We start from the raw sequence: 21,105 nt of genomic DNA, 5'->3' as shown, positions 1-21,105 counted from the left end.
GCTAACCACTTTAGAGCCTGTAATGGCAATCACATGTTTATCAAGCAGGTTACCCTGATGCAGGTTGCTGACCCTTTTTACTTGGATTGACTTTAAAAATGTCGTGAGGGTAACATTCAAAGCAGATGTTAATATATTATGCAGTTGTTTAGGCTACTTTTAGTATTTAAATTTGCTGATCAGCAGCAGGAGGAAGTTTAGTATGAACACCAGCATAATTAGCACTGTGATGTTGTGGCTGAACACACTCTGATCCTGAGTGTTTATTGTAGCTTATCTCCAAGTGGAAGTCCTGGGAGGAAAACACAAAATGTTCCTCTGAGGACAGAGAACCTTAGCCGCTGAGGAAGATCATGTCCTTGGCAGCAGCCCCAGTACAGAGTTGTCAAAGGTGTAAGAAATGCCCTGGAGAAATACATGGATGTAGACAAATCCTTGATTCATCCATTAGGGTAAATGCTAAATTAGGGTGAACAGTGCTACAGTTACTTGTCAACTGATACAGCTGTGATTCCTCATCCCCATCATTCAGAGAGGATACTGTTGGCCAGTCCACTAGAGTGACCTTCATATTAAACAATTCTGCAAGAATCATGGTTACCTTTCCCATAATTACCATTCCTTTTTAAAATTTTGAAGCCAGGGTGAATCTCCAGGGTGATCTCTACAGGTAGTGTGTTACTGAAGATGGTATGTTTTGAGAGCAAACTGAGGTACTCTTCCTGTGGCCATAACCTCACAGGGTCATGGAAGTTGTCATACCCAGAAAAGATCTGAACCAAATTTGAACGTTGAAACATAGGATTGCTGATAGAAAACATGGGCATGCTCCCTTCTTCTAAGCTTGAGGTCTTTGTATGTGAAATATGAATGAATGAAACTGTAGTGAAATATTTGTACAGCTCTGTATTCTTGCTGTTGTCTGCTTTTACAGGAGTTGAGGAAGTGGTCATCTGAGGGTGCTTAGATTTGATGTGCACATAGAGTTTGCATCTTCTTGCCTCTGGAGGGGCGTCCAAACTGAGAAACTGAGTGTTGCTAGGAATATCGCCTCCACTGTCAAAAGGAGGTTATAAAACAGAACTTTACAAACAACTATTTTATGTCAATTGTGAACAGTTTGGCTTTTTTTTTTTTTTATTGCTAACAGATTAAACTGTTCTTCACAGTAGCCTCATTATGTTTCCTGTCAGTTTGCTGAGAGAGCCAAGATGTTTTTGTCCAGAAGTACCTCCATTGCTTCTGAGACCTAAAGCAATTAAACAAGTCTTTGAAAGTCTACGTAAAATACATCCTTTTATTTGTTCATGTTTACTGTCCCAGGCCTAAACAAGAAGTGAACACTGGTGTGACAAACTGAACAAATAACAGAGTAGCATGGCTGGCTGTTAAAGCCCATCTTAGATAGCTTGGTGGCATATAGAAACTGGTAGCAACCAAAATAGAACATGGTACTGTAGTGAGGCTAACAACTAAATATATCAGAATATTTATTTTCATTGCTGCGTGTTCTTTGTAAAACTTACCCTGAGCTCTGTGAAATGTAGCTATAATGCTAGAGTAGTTTTGTTCTAGAAAAGCATGAGAGTGCCTTGGAGGTTCTTTTTTTAGTCCCAGTCGTCACCTCTGCCATGGTTTGCCTGTTCCTAACTATAAAATTGTAAGGCTGATGTCCAATTGCTGAAGGAGACTTGGTAGCTGTAAAGGCTATCCTGGCACTGGTAGTGCTCTCTTCTCAGTCTGTAACAAGAAGATTTCTAGCAGAAAGAGCAGGTCTGTGCTCCTGCCATGAATCTCTCTGGGCTGTAACCTGAAGCTTCACTAACAAGCTCCTTGAATCTTTTTGCACTGGGCTCTGAGTTAAGAAGGGTGAAAGCAGATTTTGAGCTGTGTCAAAGTTGGGGTCATTCCAAGGCCAAAAGTATAATTTCTCAGTCTTGACTTTTTTTTTTTTAAACTTGTGTTCTGTTCTGGTTGTGTTCAAACAGAAAAAGGGAGATGATTTAGAAGCAATATGGATTTGGAGAGTTTTTGTTTTGATGTGAATAAAAGGGACCTTAGCAGACACAAAAATACTAACTTCTTAATAGAAAGCAGTGCAGTAAATTTAAAGACTTATGTAATGTTTTGTAAAATTTTGAGGCAAAAAACCGCAACCAAACCCACCCATATTTGAGATCTCATTCCATTGCAGTAGGTGATCAACTACAAACAAGTGTATCGTATGTTTTAAATCTGATTTGAATAAAATCGCTAGGATTATATTGTTTTTAAAAGACCACATATGGAATATATTTGTATGTATGTACCATTTTTATTTATCACTGTAGGTTTTTGATCGATGACACATATTTGGGGAGAAAATCACATTTTCAAATTATGCGGTTTGTTTTAGAAAAATATATGTAGTTCCTTTATGATGTATATTAATTTGAAAATATTAATGTAACATTCCTAGTGTGCACCTGGTTGCATGCACTTACAAATTAAGTGCTCACAATTGAAAGATGGTCCATACAGAGTTTGAATTACCAATTTGGCAGTGTAATCCGGAACATTAGTATCTATTACAGTCTTGAAGTGATGCTTTTTGGATCAAAATCTCTTGCATACAAAGTTTTAAATATATGCTGCTTTTTAACTCAGAATGTTTTCTTTCACCTGTTGCCATTTTGTAGTTTCACCAGTGATAATTAAAGAATGGGCTGCTTATAAAGGAAAATCTCCTCAAACCCCTGAGCTGGTGGAAGCACTTGCATTCAGGGAATGGACCTGTCCTAATCTGAAGAAGCTGTGGCTGGGAAAAGCAGTAGAAGACAAGAACCGAAGAATGAGGGCGTTTTTGGCCTGTATGAGATCAGATACACCAGCAATGCTCAATCCAACTAATGTGCCCACTCATCTTATGGTGCTCTGTTGTGTACTAAGGTCAGTACTTAAGGTAAAACAGAGTGAAAAAATGCTTTACTGTGTAATCACTCTGACATGTTTAACTTTGTATTAAACCATAAGTATAGAAGGTGTTAATTCATATTTGCAGTGCCACTAGGAGAAGGGGTTTCTTTTGTTTTTAGAGCACTGCTGCTATGAGTCTTAAAAGCATGCTGTATATTCAGTGTTTCTTCAGTCTCTAGAGGATTGAAGGGAGGAGTTAAAAAAAATCTTATGTTGCAAAGAGGCCACTGTAGCATTTGAATTAGTTTGCCCTTACTATACTCTAGGCTTCAGCTTACTAATAAATAATATTTGGGGTCTCAGAGGCTGTGTTGGAGAAGTTGTAAAAGCAAAAGAAAGACTTCTTCAGAGAACAGCTTGATAGCAGTTTACCAGTATGTAAAGCTTGTGTGAATGATATTCTACCTATCATGTTTTAGATTCCCTGTGGTAGAATTGCTCATCTAGTTGAAATTATGATAACCAGCAGTTGAATTCTTAATTCTGTACTTCAGCTTTTCAAAGAGAAAGTCACAAGGTCCGAAATACTTACCTGTCTAATGTTCAGATTGACAATTGACTGAGGAACTGAGAGATACTTACCCTTTTGGAAAGGGGTCATTATTTCAGTATAACTACCTTATAAATCTGTCAGAATCCAAGGTTAGCATGTTGCACATGAAAAGTTTTAAGGCATTTCTGAGAGTGATAAATGTAAATTTATCTTCAGTTGTATTGAACTTCTTCTTGCCTTTTGAGCAGTAAAACTCATTTCTTTTTCTCCGTATAGAATAGTAAGTACACAAAAAATATAGTCTAAATGGTATCTTAAATCAGAGTTCCTCATTTCATTTGGACATGTTTCTCCTGTGATGTGTCGCATATAGGAACTGTTATTTAGTAAGATGAGATGAGCATAAAATTCACCGGCTAGATAATTTCTGAATAATGTGTTATCTGGAAAACATGTTCACAATGTCCTTTTACCATTAGTCTTTTTTATAAAGACCATTAATCTTTATATAACTTTATTTTTAGATGTATCAGAATCCACTTATGTTTTAAATTCTATGTTGGCTGCCTGTCCTCCCCCTTCTTCACTGGAATCAGAATTTGCACAATTGATTCACAGCTAGTAGCTCTTCCACGTGAATTTAAAAAAATTTAAACTTCAAATATTTTTAGGGTGTTGGCCTTTTTCACTATTCAGGTCTAGGCAACAGAAAATACTGCTTTGTTATTGCATTCTGGTGACTTCTGGTCACATAAAATACCACTTGATTTACCTGTTAAAGGAAGCTTCTGAATGATTATGGGCTGCTTCTGTAGGTATATGGTACAGTGGCCAGGGGTTCGTATACTTCGTCGCCAGGAACTTGATGCTTTTCTTGCCCAAGCATTGTCTCCAAAGCTCTATGAACCTGACCAGCTTCAGGAACTCAAGGTAATTCCTAACTGTAACTTTCATAATTTAAGAGATTTATTGCCAGCTGATGCATGTTGTTAACTGTAGTGGGTGTGTGTATGTGCCTGTCTCCCTAAAATCCTTGCATAACTACCTATCCTTTCCAAAATACTAATCTTAGTATTTTAAAGTGTTGCAAAGATTGATGAGGAGCTCTGTTTCACTGGTTGGATAGGTAACTAAAATCTTAAAGATATTCTATACTGCAGAACCTTTTCTCACAATTTAAGTAATTGTCTCTGAAGTTTGAAACAAATGTGCTTCCATGAAGAGATTATAAAAAAAAATATATATATATATACTTCTTCCTTGTGTGGCTATTTTTAAATACTAACCTGGTAATTTTTCATGATTCAGCATTCAAAAGTTTTTTGCAGCTAAGTATAGAAATGGAGAGAGACTCGCTTAATCGTGAATGGAAAAATGCAGGATTAAAAAAGGGAAAACAGTTTATTAATACTCACAGAATTGTAGAAATAATTATTTTAAGGATTTAAAAAGTTAAGATCTCAAAGTTTATATTTTTTTTTCTAATGCAGTAGTAGTATATGAAGCAAATACTGGTAGATAGTAAGCATTGTTTAGTGTGGTGTCCCTATTGTAGATACAGAATGCCTATCAATCTGTGCAACATTGTCTTACTCTGGGGGATTTCTCCATTCAACTTTCACATGCTCACAATGAGATTTCCTCTTCTAGCTTTTGAGCTAAAATATACATGATTTGGATTTTGCTTTTACCTTGTTTGCTCTTCAGCCTTTGTTCAGAACCTACTATGAAGTTCTGTGAATAAAATGGAAGAATTTTATCCTTTTTTTAAGCAAATATTTTTCTGAATGGAAATAGTTTTGATACTCTTTTTTCCATATAATATCTCTTAAGTCCAATAGTGTATTTGATAACTCGAAACTATAGGAGGTATTAGGATGTGTAGGGAATGCACATGCATTGATGATCAACACAGTGAAAGAGGTGAGATGATTGCCCCTTCATCATGCAACCTCACGTTGAAGAAGTAATTTCAAACAGTCTTTTAGGTACTGAAGGGCTCAAGTCAGGAAAGTCTACTGATCAGTTCTGCTCCTAGCAGTGCCTGGATATGTGCTGTCCTTAGTTTAATCAGCCAGGAGGGGGAGGTACTTGTTTCCCAAGTTTCTTCATTCACAGGTACACACTGCAGAGGGGCACAGACAAAAGCAGCAATCCTAGCACCACGCATCCCAGAAGAAACAGTAATTAAGCTCATGCAGATTTCAGTTATTGAGCTTTTCTAAGGAATATTTTGCCACTCATACCAAGTCTGCAATATCCTTCTCAAAGCTCACAAGAGGCTATTTCTCTTCTGTGGGTGACGAGAAGAATCTAGGTTGCATTCCTTCATGTAGCACCCTGGCAAGGACTTCTCAGTCTCAGTCTATAAACCAAATCAATATGCTTGAGCAAACCCAGCACTTAGCCATAGAAGTACTAATAAATTTAAGGGGAAGAAAACAACTGAATACACTTCAGAATCTATTTGAACTTGTCACACAGCAATTAGAGTATTCATGTGTTAGCAGTTGTAACAGCAGAGTTAAAAGAAAAACAAAATTCTCTTTCCATTTACCAAAGAATGAGTGCCAACAACAAAAATAATCAATAAAATCCAACAGGAAAACATTTATTTGGCCTTTACCTCATTTCTGAAAAAGATGTGAAGAAACACAGGATGAAGACAGCTATAATGAACACCTGATAAGTTCATGTGAGGCTGCTTGTTTGCTTCAGCACTTAGGACTGGATTGCTGCTGACATGGAGTACAAGCATATTAGACTTCTGACAACAGCATTTTTGAGTACTCCTCATTGTGGCTAATTCCTTAAAAGCAGCCTAAATGTCGATCCTGTCCATCAGGAGAATCATTCAGGTGCTTGCTGGAACTCCTTTTCAAGGTGTTCAGTAGACGTTCGTGCTGGAAGCCCTGTGTGCTTGCTGAGTCTTTCAGAACCCCGGAGATTCTGGTCCAAAAATGATGACAGTCATCTGCACTGTATGGAAAAGCAGTACTTTGTCTTCAGGGAAGCATATGGCCAACCTTTGCCAAAGGAATGAACTGGCAATGAGTTACCCTGTATGTTCAGAATAAATGTACTTAGATCATCTGAGGTGACAATTGTTGGTCTTGTCAGAGTATAGCCGAGAGCCTTTTAAAGTCTTGTGGAAACCATGAGAGCGTGATTCAAGACTCCAAGCTCTCCTGAAGTTGAGTGGTTGTACCTGTGGATATCGATGGAGATTCAAATGACAGTTTTGCATGCAAGGCTGGATGCATCAAAGAATAGCAGTGTATCAGCTGCTCAGTCTTCAGTGTCCATTTTCAAAACACAACACAATAAATAAATAGCATCTAGGGGTAGAGATTTTGGCAAAAGTATCTATAAAAGTTATCAAAGTCTTGCCTCTATCTTAAGATTTAATGCAAAGAGGAGGAAACCCCACTGAAAACTGATGGTCTTGGAAGTCTAAGAAAGGAATTCGCAGAGAAAATATTTTTTCCATTCCAGCACAAAATGAAAGGCAGAGACAAGGCAAGTGATAAACAGCATACAATATTTTTGTTTAATAGAAAATGTTCTCTGATTTTAATTTTTAAATCTTACTTGAAAAGTAATATGGATCATTTCTATAATATATGTTGGTTAACTGAAAGATGGAGTATTTCATGCAGTGCTGTTACTGTCTTCCTGTGAAGCAGCTGCTTCCCCTTTTGTTGAAGTCAGAAAGAGCAGCTGAGTTTGAATACAGCTGCATATCTGCAAAATGATCTGGATAGTCTTTTGGATTGTAAAGGTTGCCTATGCATAAGGAAGGTAATGTAGTTTAATTTTAAAATTTAATACCAAGGTCTTGAAAATGTTCCCAAGAAAGGGCTGATATTTTCAAAGTATTTTAAAGAACGCTAGTAGTGATATTTTCTTATGCCAGAGCTAAAAATATATTTGCTGCAAGCAAATCCCTTTTGCTTCCACCACCAGCTATAATTCCCTATTTAATTCTACCTTTGTGTATCTATCCTGCATCCTAAATAAAGCTGTTGTATGCGTAAACATTAATTCATTAATAAGAGATGCATTCTAACAGCAAAGTCTTGAATCAAGCTGATATAAAATCCATTACAAAGGAGTTGGAAGGGAAATGTGATACATGGGAAGAAAAACTGAGCGCGAAGATTGAGCTCATTCCTGAAACTTTCTCCGGGATATCTCAGAAGCACAAGATTATTTGAAATAAATTTTTTAATTACATTTTCTACTCCTAATTTGCTGTGTCTTTAAAGCTTTTCCTTGCTATAACATGCTTTAGCATTGTTTGAAAAACTTTGTACTGCATATTTATCAGTGATCTAAATGCACCTAAAGTATGTCATACATTTTAGACACCACATGCCACAAATTAAAGATGAGTATTTTATTTAAAACTTTGTACTTCTTTATATGAATTGAGGTAAAACATTAAAATATTAGAAATAATTTCCTGTGCTTTGTTGTTGGGAAAATAAGAGGGTTTTGGTTTTATCTCTCACCTCGCGTGGATGGATGGAAACAACAGCCTTCCTGAGTACTGCAGTTTTGCATATACAGGTGATAGATTCTGGTGCATTTTTCTAGTCAAACTGGCAGTTACATGCAAAAAGTCTGGACAACCTTTTAATGTCTCTCTGTTCAATAGTTCTGAAAGTAATGTAACCACTGGAATAGCTTTGAATTAGATCTCGTTATTACCTTACTGAATTTATAATTTTTTTAAAACAGATTGAGAATCTCGATCCCCGAGGAATTCAGCTGTCTGCTTTATTTATGAGTGGTGTCGATATGGCGCTTTTTGCAAATGATGCTTGTGGACAGCCAATTCCATGGGAGCACTGCTGTCCATGGATGTATTTTGATGGAAAATTATTCCAGACCAAGCTCATCAAAGCAAGCCGGGAGAAAGTTCCGCTCATTGACCTCTGTGATGGTCAGGTGTGTAGCTTCAGAAGTGTGACAGTCTCAGATATGCCAGATTTTCAGAAGTGTTAGACGTGGTTGGTTTATCAGTCATTTATTTCATGTATCATCTCTACTTTTAAAAGACAAATGTGTGGTAAATGGCTAATAGGTATTTTTCAGTTCTGCTTACTGTCCTATCTCTTGTTGATGATTTGAGATGGCATTTTGGTAGATCCAGAAAAAGTAAATTGGCATAAATTTTAATTCACTCTTTTTCTCTCTGGAAACAGAAACTTGAATGTAATTGTGATGTAATGAACAACTAAGTTGAAAACTATCTCTGCTCGTTTGTTCAAGTACTGTCTTTTTGTGTCAAGCTCACAAGACTGCCACAAAGGACTAATCTGCAATGGTTTTACAGTGAAAGAAAATTTGTGATTTCTAACTTATTTTACAGACTGTAAAGTCATTCTTATGGTCCTTAAGCTCAAAATCTTCTGACACTTCTTACAACCATATTAAAATAGAGAAAAATTAGTTCTTTTTATTGTACCCAAATCATGCAAAGTTAGCATCTGACTATAAAAACAGGAAACTGGTAAAAATCAACAGTTTCCTGAATGACCAAAACTTTTTACCTTTTGGGGAGGTATGAAATCTTAATAAAACAGCTTACCTCCTCTTATTTCTGACTCGAAGGAAGCTGATCATAGATTAAATATTGATGGTGGCTGTGGTCCCTGTCAGGCTTGTTAGCCTCCAGGCATGCTTTAGCCTGTTTACGTAAACTGTCTTTTTGCAGTCCAGGTTTATGATGATTATTCTGTTTGAAGTAAAGGGCTGCATTAAGTTTTCAGGAGGCTGTAGACAGAGGTTTCTCAGTTCTTTTCTGGAAAACCCTTTTTAACTTCTAAACTGTTTCCGTGTTACCAACTTCTAAACTGTCTTAGTATTTAGACTCCCTTCTCTCTACCAATACGTAAAGATTTTTGTGTGAACAATTTGAATATCATTGAACTATTAGTAGGTATGCAAGACAGGTTATTGTAATTTTCTAGCTAGCTTTATGGAAGTTGTTTGCAATAGTTATCTACTCTTGTATTATTTTGCTTTCTTCTTTGAATTTATTGTGTAAATGTAGCTTTCTACAACTGAAATCAAAATTTTAACATCTCTCTGTGATCTGTTTATTCATAGGCTGAGCAGGCAGCCAAGGTTGAAAAGATGCGTCAGAGCATCCTAGAAGGATTAAATTTCTCCAGGCAGAACCATCCTCTCCCTTTCCCACCTCCACCTGCCATGCCTTTCTATCCAGCTTCTATGTATCCTCGACACTTTGGGCCAGTCCCACCACCTCAGGGCAGGGGGAGAGGCTTTGCTGGTAAGTAATGGGACAGCAGCACAAAACATGGTGTGAAGCATCACCTTGTCTTTCGCATTCCCCAAACTACAAACTGACTTGCCTGTTTAATTTCATAGGAAAAATACATAAAAGCAAATAGTTGGCATGTGTTATGTGCCAATCACTGTATTTTGTTGTTACTTTTATTAGCCATAGCCTGGCAATATGGAATGTGTTGTACTGCTGTGTATTTCCATCAGGAATTTTAGTAACTCTGCCAGATCAAAATATTTTTACTGTTATTGTATGAAGTAGAAAAAAAGAGGAATGGATCAACAGTGGATGATACAAAAAGGCTCTTATTTGCACTGTACATTGCTTTAAAATGTTTATATTTATAAATATTAAGAGTGCCTAAATCAATGGACATAGTTTAACTGTCAGGATTGAAGACAACCTTTCCTCCTCCCTACCCCTCTCTATTTTGCTACAGTCATTTAACCATTGGCACCCTTGAGTGTAAATACTGATACAACCATTCCAGGCTGTTTCTAGAATTACTCACTTTCTCAAAATCTCTCTGGTACCAAGGCCCATAGATGTTTTGATACTGGACATTGGGAGCAAGAAGTTCTTGGGGTGCCACAACTGTAGCCATTGGAGCTCATTGCCAAAAAATTGTCACAGGCCTTTACAGTGCCTCATTATGCCATAGAAGTCTGGATGCCCATTGCAAACCCGGGTGAAAGGCCTGCTATTTGGATAAGAGAGAGACGCTGTGCTCGCTATGGCAGCAGGACATCTTTGGCCAGGGCTTCTTTGGTGGTGGCTTGCTCCCGTGCAGCATCACCTGCAGGAGCACAGCCCTCCCTGCTGACTCCGGAAGGGTGGAAGGAGGCAGCAGCGTCTCTGCTAGGGGCCTTCCCAGATGCATGGCCCCCTCACAGCTTTTCCCCTGTCTTTCTTTACCCTGGGTCTAACAGGAGTCTATGGCTTCGGAGGCCCTTATGGGGAAACAGTAGCCACAGGCGCTTATCGGGCCTTCCGAGTGGCAGCAGCGGCAGGACACTCCGGAGCCTTCTCTGGCAATGACAGCAACAGGACTAGCAAGTTTCAGGGCGGTAATTATACCCAAACCCCCTTTTCTTAGAGCTTCTGGCAACGGCTTCCTTCACTGTACGGTTTGGTCTGAGGCTTTCCTACTGACTGCCGATCCCCCTTTCTCCCTAACTGTCTCGGCTCTCCCTCTCTAGAGCCTGCCCAGGCTGCTGTCTGCTCTGCTCTCCCAGGCGCTCTCCCCAGGTCCCTGCCACAAGCCCTCTCGGCGCCAGCCTCTCTCATGCCTAGAAATCCTCCTCCAAACACAGGATAGCTGTGAAACCTAACGAGACAGTCTCTCTCCTGTGCTTCAAAATGCAAGGGTGGAATCTGTAATCAGCTGAACTTTGCTTGACTGTATTAACAGTTACATCTGAAATTCGGGGGCAGTTGAGCTTTTTGCTTAAACAACCCAACATAGAAATGGCTGACCTCGGTGTTACTGCTCACCCGTTCTTTTTGGCATGGACACAGGTGTGAGATTTACTTATCTACCTGAGTGCCTGTTGCTCATCTCCTGTACAAGGTGGGAACAGTGGAAACCTGTTAAGTCCAATCCCCTGTTTAGGGTAAAATTCTTCCATATATTTAGCTGTTCTTTCCAGCCTCTAAGCTTTTATCCTAAGAGACAACATGCCTTGAATGCTTCATTGTGTGAATAACTTTGCCCCTGTAAGCAACATGCATTTGAAGCTGAAAGACTTGTACAGGGAAACGTGAACCTTTTCAGATTTAATCAGTAGTTTAGTTCCTAGCCTATTAACATTTGAAGACTAATTGTGTCTGCATAAATGCTGTGTTTTGTAACCCTTTCAGTGCTGATGGTCTTACCAGTAACATCTGGCTCAGTTGCACTTACCTAGATTTCTTGAAATACGTGTTATGCCCCAGAGTTGATTTTTAAGGACAAAACACAGGTGTAAAGATAGGAGGAACTTGAATAGAAGATACATTAATATTTTAGACAATTGCAGTTTTAGCTGCTTTCTTGGTAGGGGAAGGATAAACCTACCTTTTACACTCAGATCAATTTAAATGTTATGCTTGGATAACAACTTAATGTTAGTATAGATAATTCTGCCTAGTAAGTTGTTTATAACAAGTATAATCTATGTGTCTTACGCTGATATTCGGTGCCTTTAAGCCTGCAAAAGTTACTCCTTCATTAGGAATGCAGGAAAAGAAAATAATCTTTCAATAGCTTGTAAAATTTCACATGAGTTTCTTAATGCTTATCTAAAGTATGTTTTGAATTGCTGAAATTGAAGTACTCATGTAAGATCATTTTTCTTTTCAGAATTCGTATCTATTTTTTTAAAGGGGGGGAAAGAAAGACTCTTCGGGTTACAGTACTTCTGAAAGACCACCAAATGAGAAATAATCTCCCAGTATCAAGAGAGGAGACTGTATATGTAGTAAAATTTCGATGAACCAGTTTTCATTCGTAACTTCAATCTTATGATTGTGAAGATCAAGGTTTGGTTTTGCTTTTATGTGCAGGAGTCCAACCTATTCCTTCTCAGGGAGGGAAACTTGAAATTGCCGGCACTGTAGTCGGCCATTGGGCTGGAAGCAGACGTGGACGAGGGGGTAGAGGGCCATTTCCTCTGCAGGTCGTTTCTGTGGGAGGACCAGCGAGAGGGTAAGTGCAGCCTTGTGGAATGTACTTTTCATAACTAATTTAATCAGTGGGGAAAAAAAGTAAAACAGGGAGAAGTTAGAGGCATCAGAAACTGCATACAACACATTTTAGGACACATTAGGTAAATTATACCCACTAAATATTCAAGAAAAACTTTTACATTCATTTTAAGATGTTTTTAATCAGTTATTCAGATGAATATAAGCATATATAGAGCGAGATATATACACACACACACTGGATTGTTTTGCATGAGGAAATGACTTGGAGGCTTCCTCTTACCTGGAATCAATACAGTATACCAAATCAAAATTATCACAGCACTTAATTACTTTCTTTGTCATGGTAGAACATTTCTTAAGAAGTATGATAAAATTTTCAATAACTTCATTATGTACTACTTCTGTGAAGGAGAAAACACCTGAAGGACATTTCTAAGCTTAATAGTTCTTTGCTACAGTCATGATGGGAGATGTTCTTACAAGAATATTAATTTCTTCAGTTCTTCACTACAGCTGAAATTACAGGTGCACAACGTTTCTGAAAAAGAAATACCTTATAACAACAATATCTAGTCCTTTACTTTTAAGACTATATTTTTTTCTATAGGCTTCATAGTTCTGTGCCTTACAGAACTGTCTATCATCTTTAATTAAGATTGTATCTATTACAGGAGACAATCCCAAATTAATGTGATTTATATATTATGACTGTCTTTAACTGTATTAAGGGAAGGGAGTAAAGTAGGTGTATTTATGCCATCTTGAGCTAGGAAGCAGCAAGCTGACAGAATAAGTCTGAACTGCATTAATTCCTCTCCATCCATTAGTTTAATCAAATATGCACTATAAAGCATAGTGCTAAATTCAGCAGGAGCTGTTAGAATGCCTGTCTAGTTGGACTGAGTAAGGAAATGATTGGATCTGAAGCCCTGGGAGACTGGGAGCAGGGAGAGAAGCGAGAGCTGCTGGTGTGGGTACGGGGAGAGGTAAGAACAGCAGAAACAAAGATTGAAAAGTTGAGCAGCAGCAAATAGTATTGGTATAAGAGCAGACATGACACTCTGAGGGCAGCAAATTCCAGTAGGAACATTTTATTCTCTAGAATGAGGTTCAGTTGCCAAAACATAAGCATCCAGTGTTGGTTTAGACACTTCAGACAACTGTCAGCTAACTGTGCAAGCTAGCAGAGTCTGTGGGACAGCTGTGCTCTTCCAGAGTAGCAGCTGGAGGCCAGGGGAATAATTCAAGGTGTGTGACGAGGCAGTAGACTCCTTTGGATATTATAATCTTACTCCTTAGTTTCAGTGGACAAAATAATATTTTTTTACCAGTCAAATGAGGGTAGTGTGTGATCATAAGTTTTGTTTTTCATGAAGATCCTTGAACGGAAGAATCTGGCTTACTGCAGAACTTGTTACTTTTTTTTCGGTTAAATACACTGACTGCAGTATAGTTTGTGGAAAATGTCCAGGTAATTTGTAGTGTATTACTCAAAGACTGCTGTCAGACTGAGGCACCCTAAGTGATGATGTGGAGACACCTTCAGGCTCTGATCTGGCTTACATTTATATATACCATTGACTTCCTTCACAGAATAGCAGTTCCTCCATTTTCTGAAGGAACAAATACATTAATTCATGCAAAACATCAGTAGTCGAGAACTAACACTGGCGAGTCCTAAACTGAGAGTCTTCCTTATCTGGGAAGTGCTCAAATCACTGAAAGGGTGTTACTGTTCCTGTGAGTACCTTTATGACAGAAAAATACTATTCTCCAGTAGTAGCTTTTGAGTTAGGAGATAAAATATCTGACATTTTCATTGTTGGAGGCACTATCTGTGGGCAGTTAGCTTTGAGTGCAAGTTGTTACCTCAGAAGGACTGTGAATGCCACATCTTCCTGTCTCCATCAAATCATAACTGATGTTAAATTCTTTGCATATAGAGTTACTAGAACTAGTCAGAGGGAAGATCTATTGCAGGCAGCTTATCTGTTTGTATCAGCTGATACTAAAAAGAAAAATCTAGTTGGAAAACCTGTTAAAGTTCTGTCTAAAGTCAGGCACTTTAAAGATTGGGGTCCTTATTGTCAGGTGCTGTTTCCTACTAAAGAACAGTACTAGGGAGGTGCACTGTGCATTGTCTGCAATTTATCACCTAGTCCTGCACACTTCTATTTAACTTTTTATCTGTTTCAGCAGAGGGCATCATGTCAGCCTTGTTTACACCATTGTCTCGTGTCTCTGTGCAACACTGAACTTGGGTGTTGTTCTTATTTTGTGAAATGATCCCAGCTGCTTTTTATTGACTTTGTATCAATGTATTTAGTGTGGTTTTCTGAGCAAGAAAAATCTTACCTAGCTCTTTCAAGGGCACCCTTTCACCTTGTAAAAAAAAAAAATAGCAGATGGGATAGGTGGGCCCTGTTAAAATCTTTAGAAAGAATACAGTGAGTGTTACTCAAATATAAAACAGCGCTTTCCTCTAGTCTTTGCTGTTGCTTTTAAATCCCAGTATTCTTACTGCTCAATGTGGGAATTTGCAGTGTGTATGAAAAGACTTGCATGGCACCGATCAGTGTTGCTCCACTGAGTCAGTTCCACGTAGCTCAGTTTTGCAGCACAGTGGCAGACGAAGTAGGTGTACTACAGAAAAGCTTACCTTCTCTTCAGGTGGTTTTTCATACAGCTCACAGACCTTGGTGTCCTATGGGAACTGTCAGGTATGCAGAAAATGAGATCCAATTGAATTGCAGCTGTCATTTGTTGCCAGAATGGCAAACTGGGTAATTGCAGCCCATGCAGATTAGAAACTGGGCTGGATCCAGGCCTGGACATGAGCAGCACCTGGCTGCTCTATGCCAGCTTTGGGGAGGGGTCAGTCTTGATGCTGGAACCTCTGGCTGTTGGGCAGGGGATTTGGAGGAAAAGCAGAGAGATCACGTATTTTCAGTAGAGGAAACAAAAATAATTTTTAGATGAGTAGTAGTCCTTGGCATGATGATAAGGAAGTTGAGTTTCTACAGTTGATGGCATTAAAATAGTTTTAGCTGAGTGAAAGTTTGTTTTGATCTGATCTAGTCTTTATTGAATCAAATAAAAAAGCAACTACCTGATGTGCCCTGGTTGGAAACCTCCATGTGAAAGCATCCAAACTTGATAAATTGCTACATGTCAGATATGGCTGAAGCCTCCTTTTTTCACTTGGGTTCTTTGACAATTTTGTATTCTCCCATCAAAACTGAAGCAATTTTGTATTTCACCTTCCTTTCTGTTATCTGATTTTGTCTGTCTAGCATGTTTATACGTGGGAAGCATTATTAAATGAGAGAAATGGCCTTATAAATAGTTCAAATTGCTTGCATATTTTTCTAAGGTGAAAGTATTTTGAGCTCTGTTTTTAAAGCACCGTAAGGATAATTTGACACTTTGAAAATGTTTCTGCAAAGCTTGAAAGTACTCATTTATTGTTTGTCTAGAAAAAATACAGAAATAGTGATTCTATTGCTACAAAAACAAAAGGTTTGTTAGGCTTCATACACTTGAAAGCTGTAAAACCCTGTAATTCTGAATTAGTCATATTGCTTCTTTAAAGAAATGTAAATGTTCGTCACAAGCCAATAAAGCTAAAAGAAAAAATCTTCCAGCAAAATAAAATCTAAAGTAGTTTTAAACAAAGCTGATAAATATTTTTCTTTCTTCCTTTTCCTCAAAATTTACAGTCGTCCTAGAGGAGTTATTTCCACTCCAGTGATAAGAACTTTTGGAAGAGGCGGAAGGTACTATGGGAGAGGTTATAAAAGCCAGGGAGCAATTCAGGTAATAATGCCCTGTGCCTGACTTCAAAACACTCTAGTTTACAGGCTAATATGGTGTGGACTTCCAGACCAGCTAATACTGACAAGCACAACTTTAAAACGTAGAAGTGTTTCTTACAATGAATGATCTTGCCTACGTGTTGAAGCTGTAAGCTGCACAACCAGTGATGGATGACAGGGTAGCATTTCATCTCACTTATAAGCAAACTTCGGTTATAAAGACAGATGTGGAAAAATGTATTTTGATATGAAGGCTGTGCCTACACAGCTCTAACCAGCTGTGGGAGTAGAAGAAAATGTAGGAAAATGGGAGAAATACAAAGCTGACACAAATTAGCCGTCTCTGTTCCTGTCCCCACTCTTTCCCAGTTTCTTTTCTGGGACCATGGTCCAACCTCATGAAGAAAAAGTAGCAGTAGAAGGTTCTTTGCTGCTACATGGCTCCAAATATAAGAACTTACTCTAAACTTCTAGGTAACAACAGACCAGTCTTTGCCCCCGTGAGCACGCAGTTTCATTTTCAGTGACAATGTATGAAGTATCTGTGGCTCATGTTTTGTCTTTTCCATGGATCCTTTATATATAGCTGAAGCAAACTGCTGGTTTGTATTAAATGCCAATTTCTTCAGAGTTCTGTTTTCCTCCCTTTTCCATTGTTCTTGCTGCTATGCAGTTTTGAATGTTGATGCAAGTGCCAATGGTAATGGATGAGTGGGTAGTAAATAGGTGGAAAACTTCCACAATAAATGTCATATGGATGTGCAATTTGTCATGGAGACATTAGTATGTAAGAGTAGGGGGCTGTTTGCAGATACCAGACAGTAAGAGAAGGAATGTTCTCTGGTGGATAATGAAGCAACTATTAACTTCAAGTAAAACTTGCTGTGTTCTAGGTGTAAAAATTCAAATACTCTTATTTCTGTGTACACGGATTATATAGGTCTACAGATGTACCTTTACATCTTTTACTTCAAATAGAAGAGAAACCACCACTATGTTAATTATACAGTATCTGATTTCCAAGTACCTTAACCTATGAAATAAAGGAAGTCCTGAGAAGGAGCTCCCAAAGATTCCGACGTTACTGCAGGTTTACATACGTAAATGTAGTTCAGATAGTACCTGTAGGTGACAGTCAGCAAGTTTGGGTATTCACTCTTTTATGAATGATACGTAATTTGGGTGGTAAACACTTGTGATCACAAGGATCTGGGTCTAAAATTGTGCCTGTGATAGGGAGAAGAAAGATAAACAGCATTTTCTCTTGACTGTTCCTGAGCTCATTGGATTTTACGGTCGTCAGTCACTAGTCACTCTGGTATATGTTCCTTTTACAGGAAAAGAAAAAAGGTGAATTGAAAGGCATGTGACAGGGAGAACCTGGGAAATGTAGTGCATAACAGGTAGATTTTGATACCCAGTTGAGGCCAGCTGGCAACAGGGTACTTCCCTGTGTTACAAACCTGGGCCGTTAGGGAAAGCGCCTGTGCGGGGCCAGACTGAGACACGCGTATGTCCACCAAGTAGGATCCTCCCCACGGTGGCTTTATTGATACTCCTTATGAGGAGATGTGAAGAAAGATTGGAGAATCCGATTGAAATAAGCAACTTGTGTTTATCAGACATAAGACACGCCTATTTTTTTGCAAGATCAAACCTTTCACTCTCCATCTGGAAAGAAACAAAAGCATATGTTTATGTTTAACCTAAAACTTAACACTCAGTAAAGCCTGTAAAGAAGCACATTTACGCACGTGTGATAAATATTCACTGTCCTCATACGCCAGTCATAGACCTATGCAATCTTACTGAAGAATTTTTTGTAGTTGGATAAAAGGGTTTGTGATCCTGATGCTAGAGAACAACAGTTCTTACTCACCTGCAAAATCTTTCAGCAATTCAGAAAAGTACTAACCATGCTGTTTCTAGTATGGAAAAATTAAGATTCTTACACTATGAAACTGTTTGCTGCTGTTTGAGATGTATAAGATGTCGTCTCTTAAGTCATTTCTTAGCACTTGACTTTAACAGTGTGACAGATAAGTATGTTGCTTCTTAGCAACCCAACCTACTTACTTTGGTTTGTTGTTTAAAGCCTATTATGTTTCTGGAACGCTAAGATTCATTGTTGCAGATACTTGAAAACTAAGTATATGTTCTAATGCTGCATAAATCTGTTTTTTACTGTTATACTCAGTCTTGTAAGATTCTACTATATGCTTTTTGTATGAAGCCGCTTTCCTAATCTCAGGAGCATATAGACTAGTATAGATAATATTGCATGGTACTTTTGCACTTCTTTAAAAATTGTCTGAAAAAAGTTTTGGTTTGTATTTGAATAACATGTAATCATGTCATTAAACTATAATGTATATGAACCGAGAAGCAGAGTTAAGCTGTATATTGATTTTCAGTTTTGGTGTTTCCAGACACTTAAGTAGCTCTTACAGTGTGAAATAACTGAAGCATCAGAGTTAGAAAGGGCTTTTTACTGCAGGAGCATCAGAAGGCATGGCTTGAAGGCACTCAGAAGTACTGAAAATCCTTTCTTGTCTGTGCTGTGCTGTTTATTTTGTGTGCCACTTCTTATCTCAGCAGTACATAATATTCAGTATTCGCTTGTGATACTTCTGCACACTGCATGCTGCCTATTAATAGTGTTATTGTAACATTGTAAATATATAGCGGTGGTTCTTCAGTAATTCTCTTCTTTTTTTAAAAAATAGGGCAAACCTCCTTATGCTGCTTCAGCAGAAGAAGTAGCCAAAGAACTTAAGTCAAAATCAGAGGAATCTAAATCCTCAGTTGTGTCTTCAGATGGATCCCTGGCTGAAAATGGAGTTGTGAATGAGGAAAAACCAGCTTCCCAGATGAATGGGAATACAGGAGACATCAGGGCTTCCAATCAGTCTGAAAGTGCCTTGAGTAATGACTCTAAAATGTGCAATACAAATCCTCACTTAAATGCACTAAATGCAGACAGTGTTTGCCATAAAGATGATACTCTTGAGGCCACTGTCTTAAAAAAAGAAGAGTAAACTTATTTTTTATAGAGGGTGAAGGATGTTGGGAAGGGTCAGGATTAGGAATATCTGGAAAGAAAGAGAGCCTACAGTTACGTACATTTTTTCCTTTCCGTAAGAGAAAAATGAGGACTTTGGAAATTCGGATCCCTCTTTGATGTCAGAGATTTAAACAACACATTTTTAGTTTTAACCAGTTGTAGTCAAAATGCTACAATAAAACAAAAAAGAAAGAGAATGAAGAGCATTTGACTCCCGCACTTAAAATGAAGTATACGTAAAGTTTAAACTGGTTATGACAAAAGCTTGTAGTTTTGTTTTTTGAAATATAAAGAAAACAAATTTTGGCAGTCTTTAAGTATATATAGCTTAAAATATAATTTTTAGTACTTGGCACCATATGTATGCCATTATATTTGATTTTGCATTACTGTGTCACAATAAAGCTTTCTTTAAGGCTTTGATTTCATGATTATGGGGGGAAAAAGGCACAACCACAGTTTTTTCTTTCTTAAATTTCATCACCGTTGATGTGGTTCTTTTGTGTTAAAATATGCAAACTATCGAAACTAAAAATTATAGAGTAATATTGCAGTTCTGCTGATTTTTAAATATACATCATACATACTTTACAAGCAAGTTAAATGGAGATAAACTTGAAATCATAGAAGATGCAAATGACCTTTCAAAATAAACACAATGTGTTCTGAAACTTTTTGTGACTAATACCATGCATCCGTGATCAATGAACTATGTGGTTTTGAATCAGACGTAGACCATTAGTACTACTATTTGAGCTAAACTTCTGCATGGTTCATAATTTTTAAAGTGTGTAGTTAATATTATGCATGTTATTGTCCTCTTTCTTCCATTCTTACAAGTACTGTGCCCATTTGCAAAACAAAAAGCTAATAATCAGTAATAGTCCTATAAAAGATGTTAACTATGTTTAGTCATTGACTGATCTTGCTCTAACCTTAAAATTTTGTGATTATTGACCTCTGTTGCATTTATTCTAAAACTTAAAAAAAAAAAATTATCTAGCCGTTTTGAATATCAACGTTACCCTGGTGTACTCATTGCTGTATGCATTATTGTTCTCTGTTGCTGTTTTATGCCTTCATATTAGCAAATATGAAATTCTGTGAAAAACAAAAAAAAAAAAAAGCTTTGATCTTCAAAAAAAAAAAAAGTACCCCCCTTCTGTAGCAGGAAACAAATGGCTTGTTCTTGAGAACTTTCCCATCAAGAATTTAGTATAAGCAAATATACCTGTATCATTTTGATGTTTTTGTTAGTGTTTCCAAACTTAATGTACTTCAAAATCAGAATCATTTCTTTATATTCGTTTTCATATAATTCTCCTGATGCTCTTCATCACACATTAGTGATCAGAAATGAGGTGTAATTCCCCATTCCCTGCCCGCAAGAGCTAAGTAGGTATCTTAATGTAAGTTGAAGGGAGTTCTGCCCCAACTCATGGATTGTGCAAGAATGAACTACTGTTGGGTTTGATTGGTTGTAGATGGATTGTGGTGTGGTGTATTTGAAGGCTATTGAATGCAACTTACAGTGCTTAATAAAAATCTTTATTCTTTTAGTATAAAATACTGTATGCCTTTTTTGTCAAATATTTTTTTAATTAACATGTTGTAAATAAAAGTTTTCCTATGCCCAAATAAAGTGATTGAGTTAGCAGCCTACATGGTGTCCTCCTGAAAGACAGAGAAGGAAAACTCAGCCTTTACATGTTGCTGCTGTTGGGGGATTCCGCCCTGGATTGGAGTCATGGCCTTTTTATTTTATGCAGCCACT

General features: G+C 37.7%; 1 protein-coding gene across 5 annotated transcripts in view; it reads left to right on the top strand.

The window, feature by feature from the left end:
• Positions 1–20,898, top strand: part of FAM120A (family with sequence similarity 120A) — a 55,573-nt gene extending 34,675 nt beyond the window's left edge. For 2 of the 5 annotated variants that reach the window (XM_042806976.1, XM_042806975.1), the window contains exons 11-18: positions 2,679–2,928; positions 4,264–4,378; positions 8,192–8,401; positions 9,566–9,749; positions 10,694–10,831; positions 12,309–12,450; positions 16,172–16,268; positions 18,994–20,898. In XM_042806976.1, coding sequence (XP_042662910.1) covers positions 2,679–2,928; positions 4,264–4,378; positions 8,192–8,401; positions 9,566–9,749; positions 10,694–10,831; positions 12,309–12,450; positions 16,172–16,268; positions 18,994–19,305 — 1,448 coding nt within the window. In that variant the 3' untranslated portion in view covers positions 19,306–20,898. Of the gene's footprint in view, positions 1–2,678; positions 2,929–4,263; positions 4,379–8,191; positions 8,402–9,565; positions 9,750–10,684; positions 10,832–12,308; positions 12,451–16,171; positions 16,269–18,993 lie in introns of all 5 variants that reach the window. The other 3 variants (XM_042806974.1, XM_042806973.1, XM_042806977.1) reach the window with 2 other exon arrangements.
• Positions 20,899–21,105: the final 207 nt, after the last annotated feature.

This window comes from Tyto alba, unplaced genomic scaffold, assembly GCF_018691265.1.
Source record: "Tyto alba isolate M040663 unplaced genomic scaffold, T.alba_DEE_v4.0 Super-Scaffold_49, whole genome shotgun sequence".
NCBI lineage: Eukaryota > Metazoa > Chordata > Aves > Strigiformes > Tytonidae > Tyto > Tyto alba.
The sequence above is the reverse complement of the archived record's forward strand: the minus strand, read 5'-3'. Positions and strand labels throughout refer to the sequence as shown.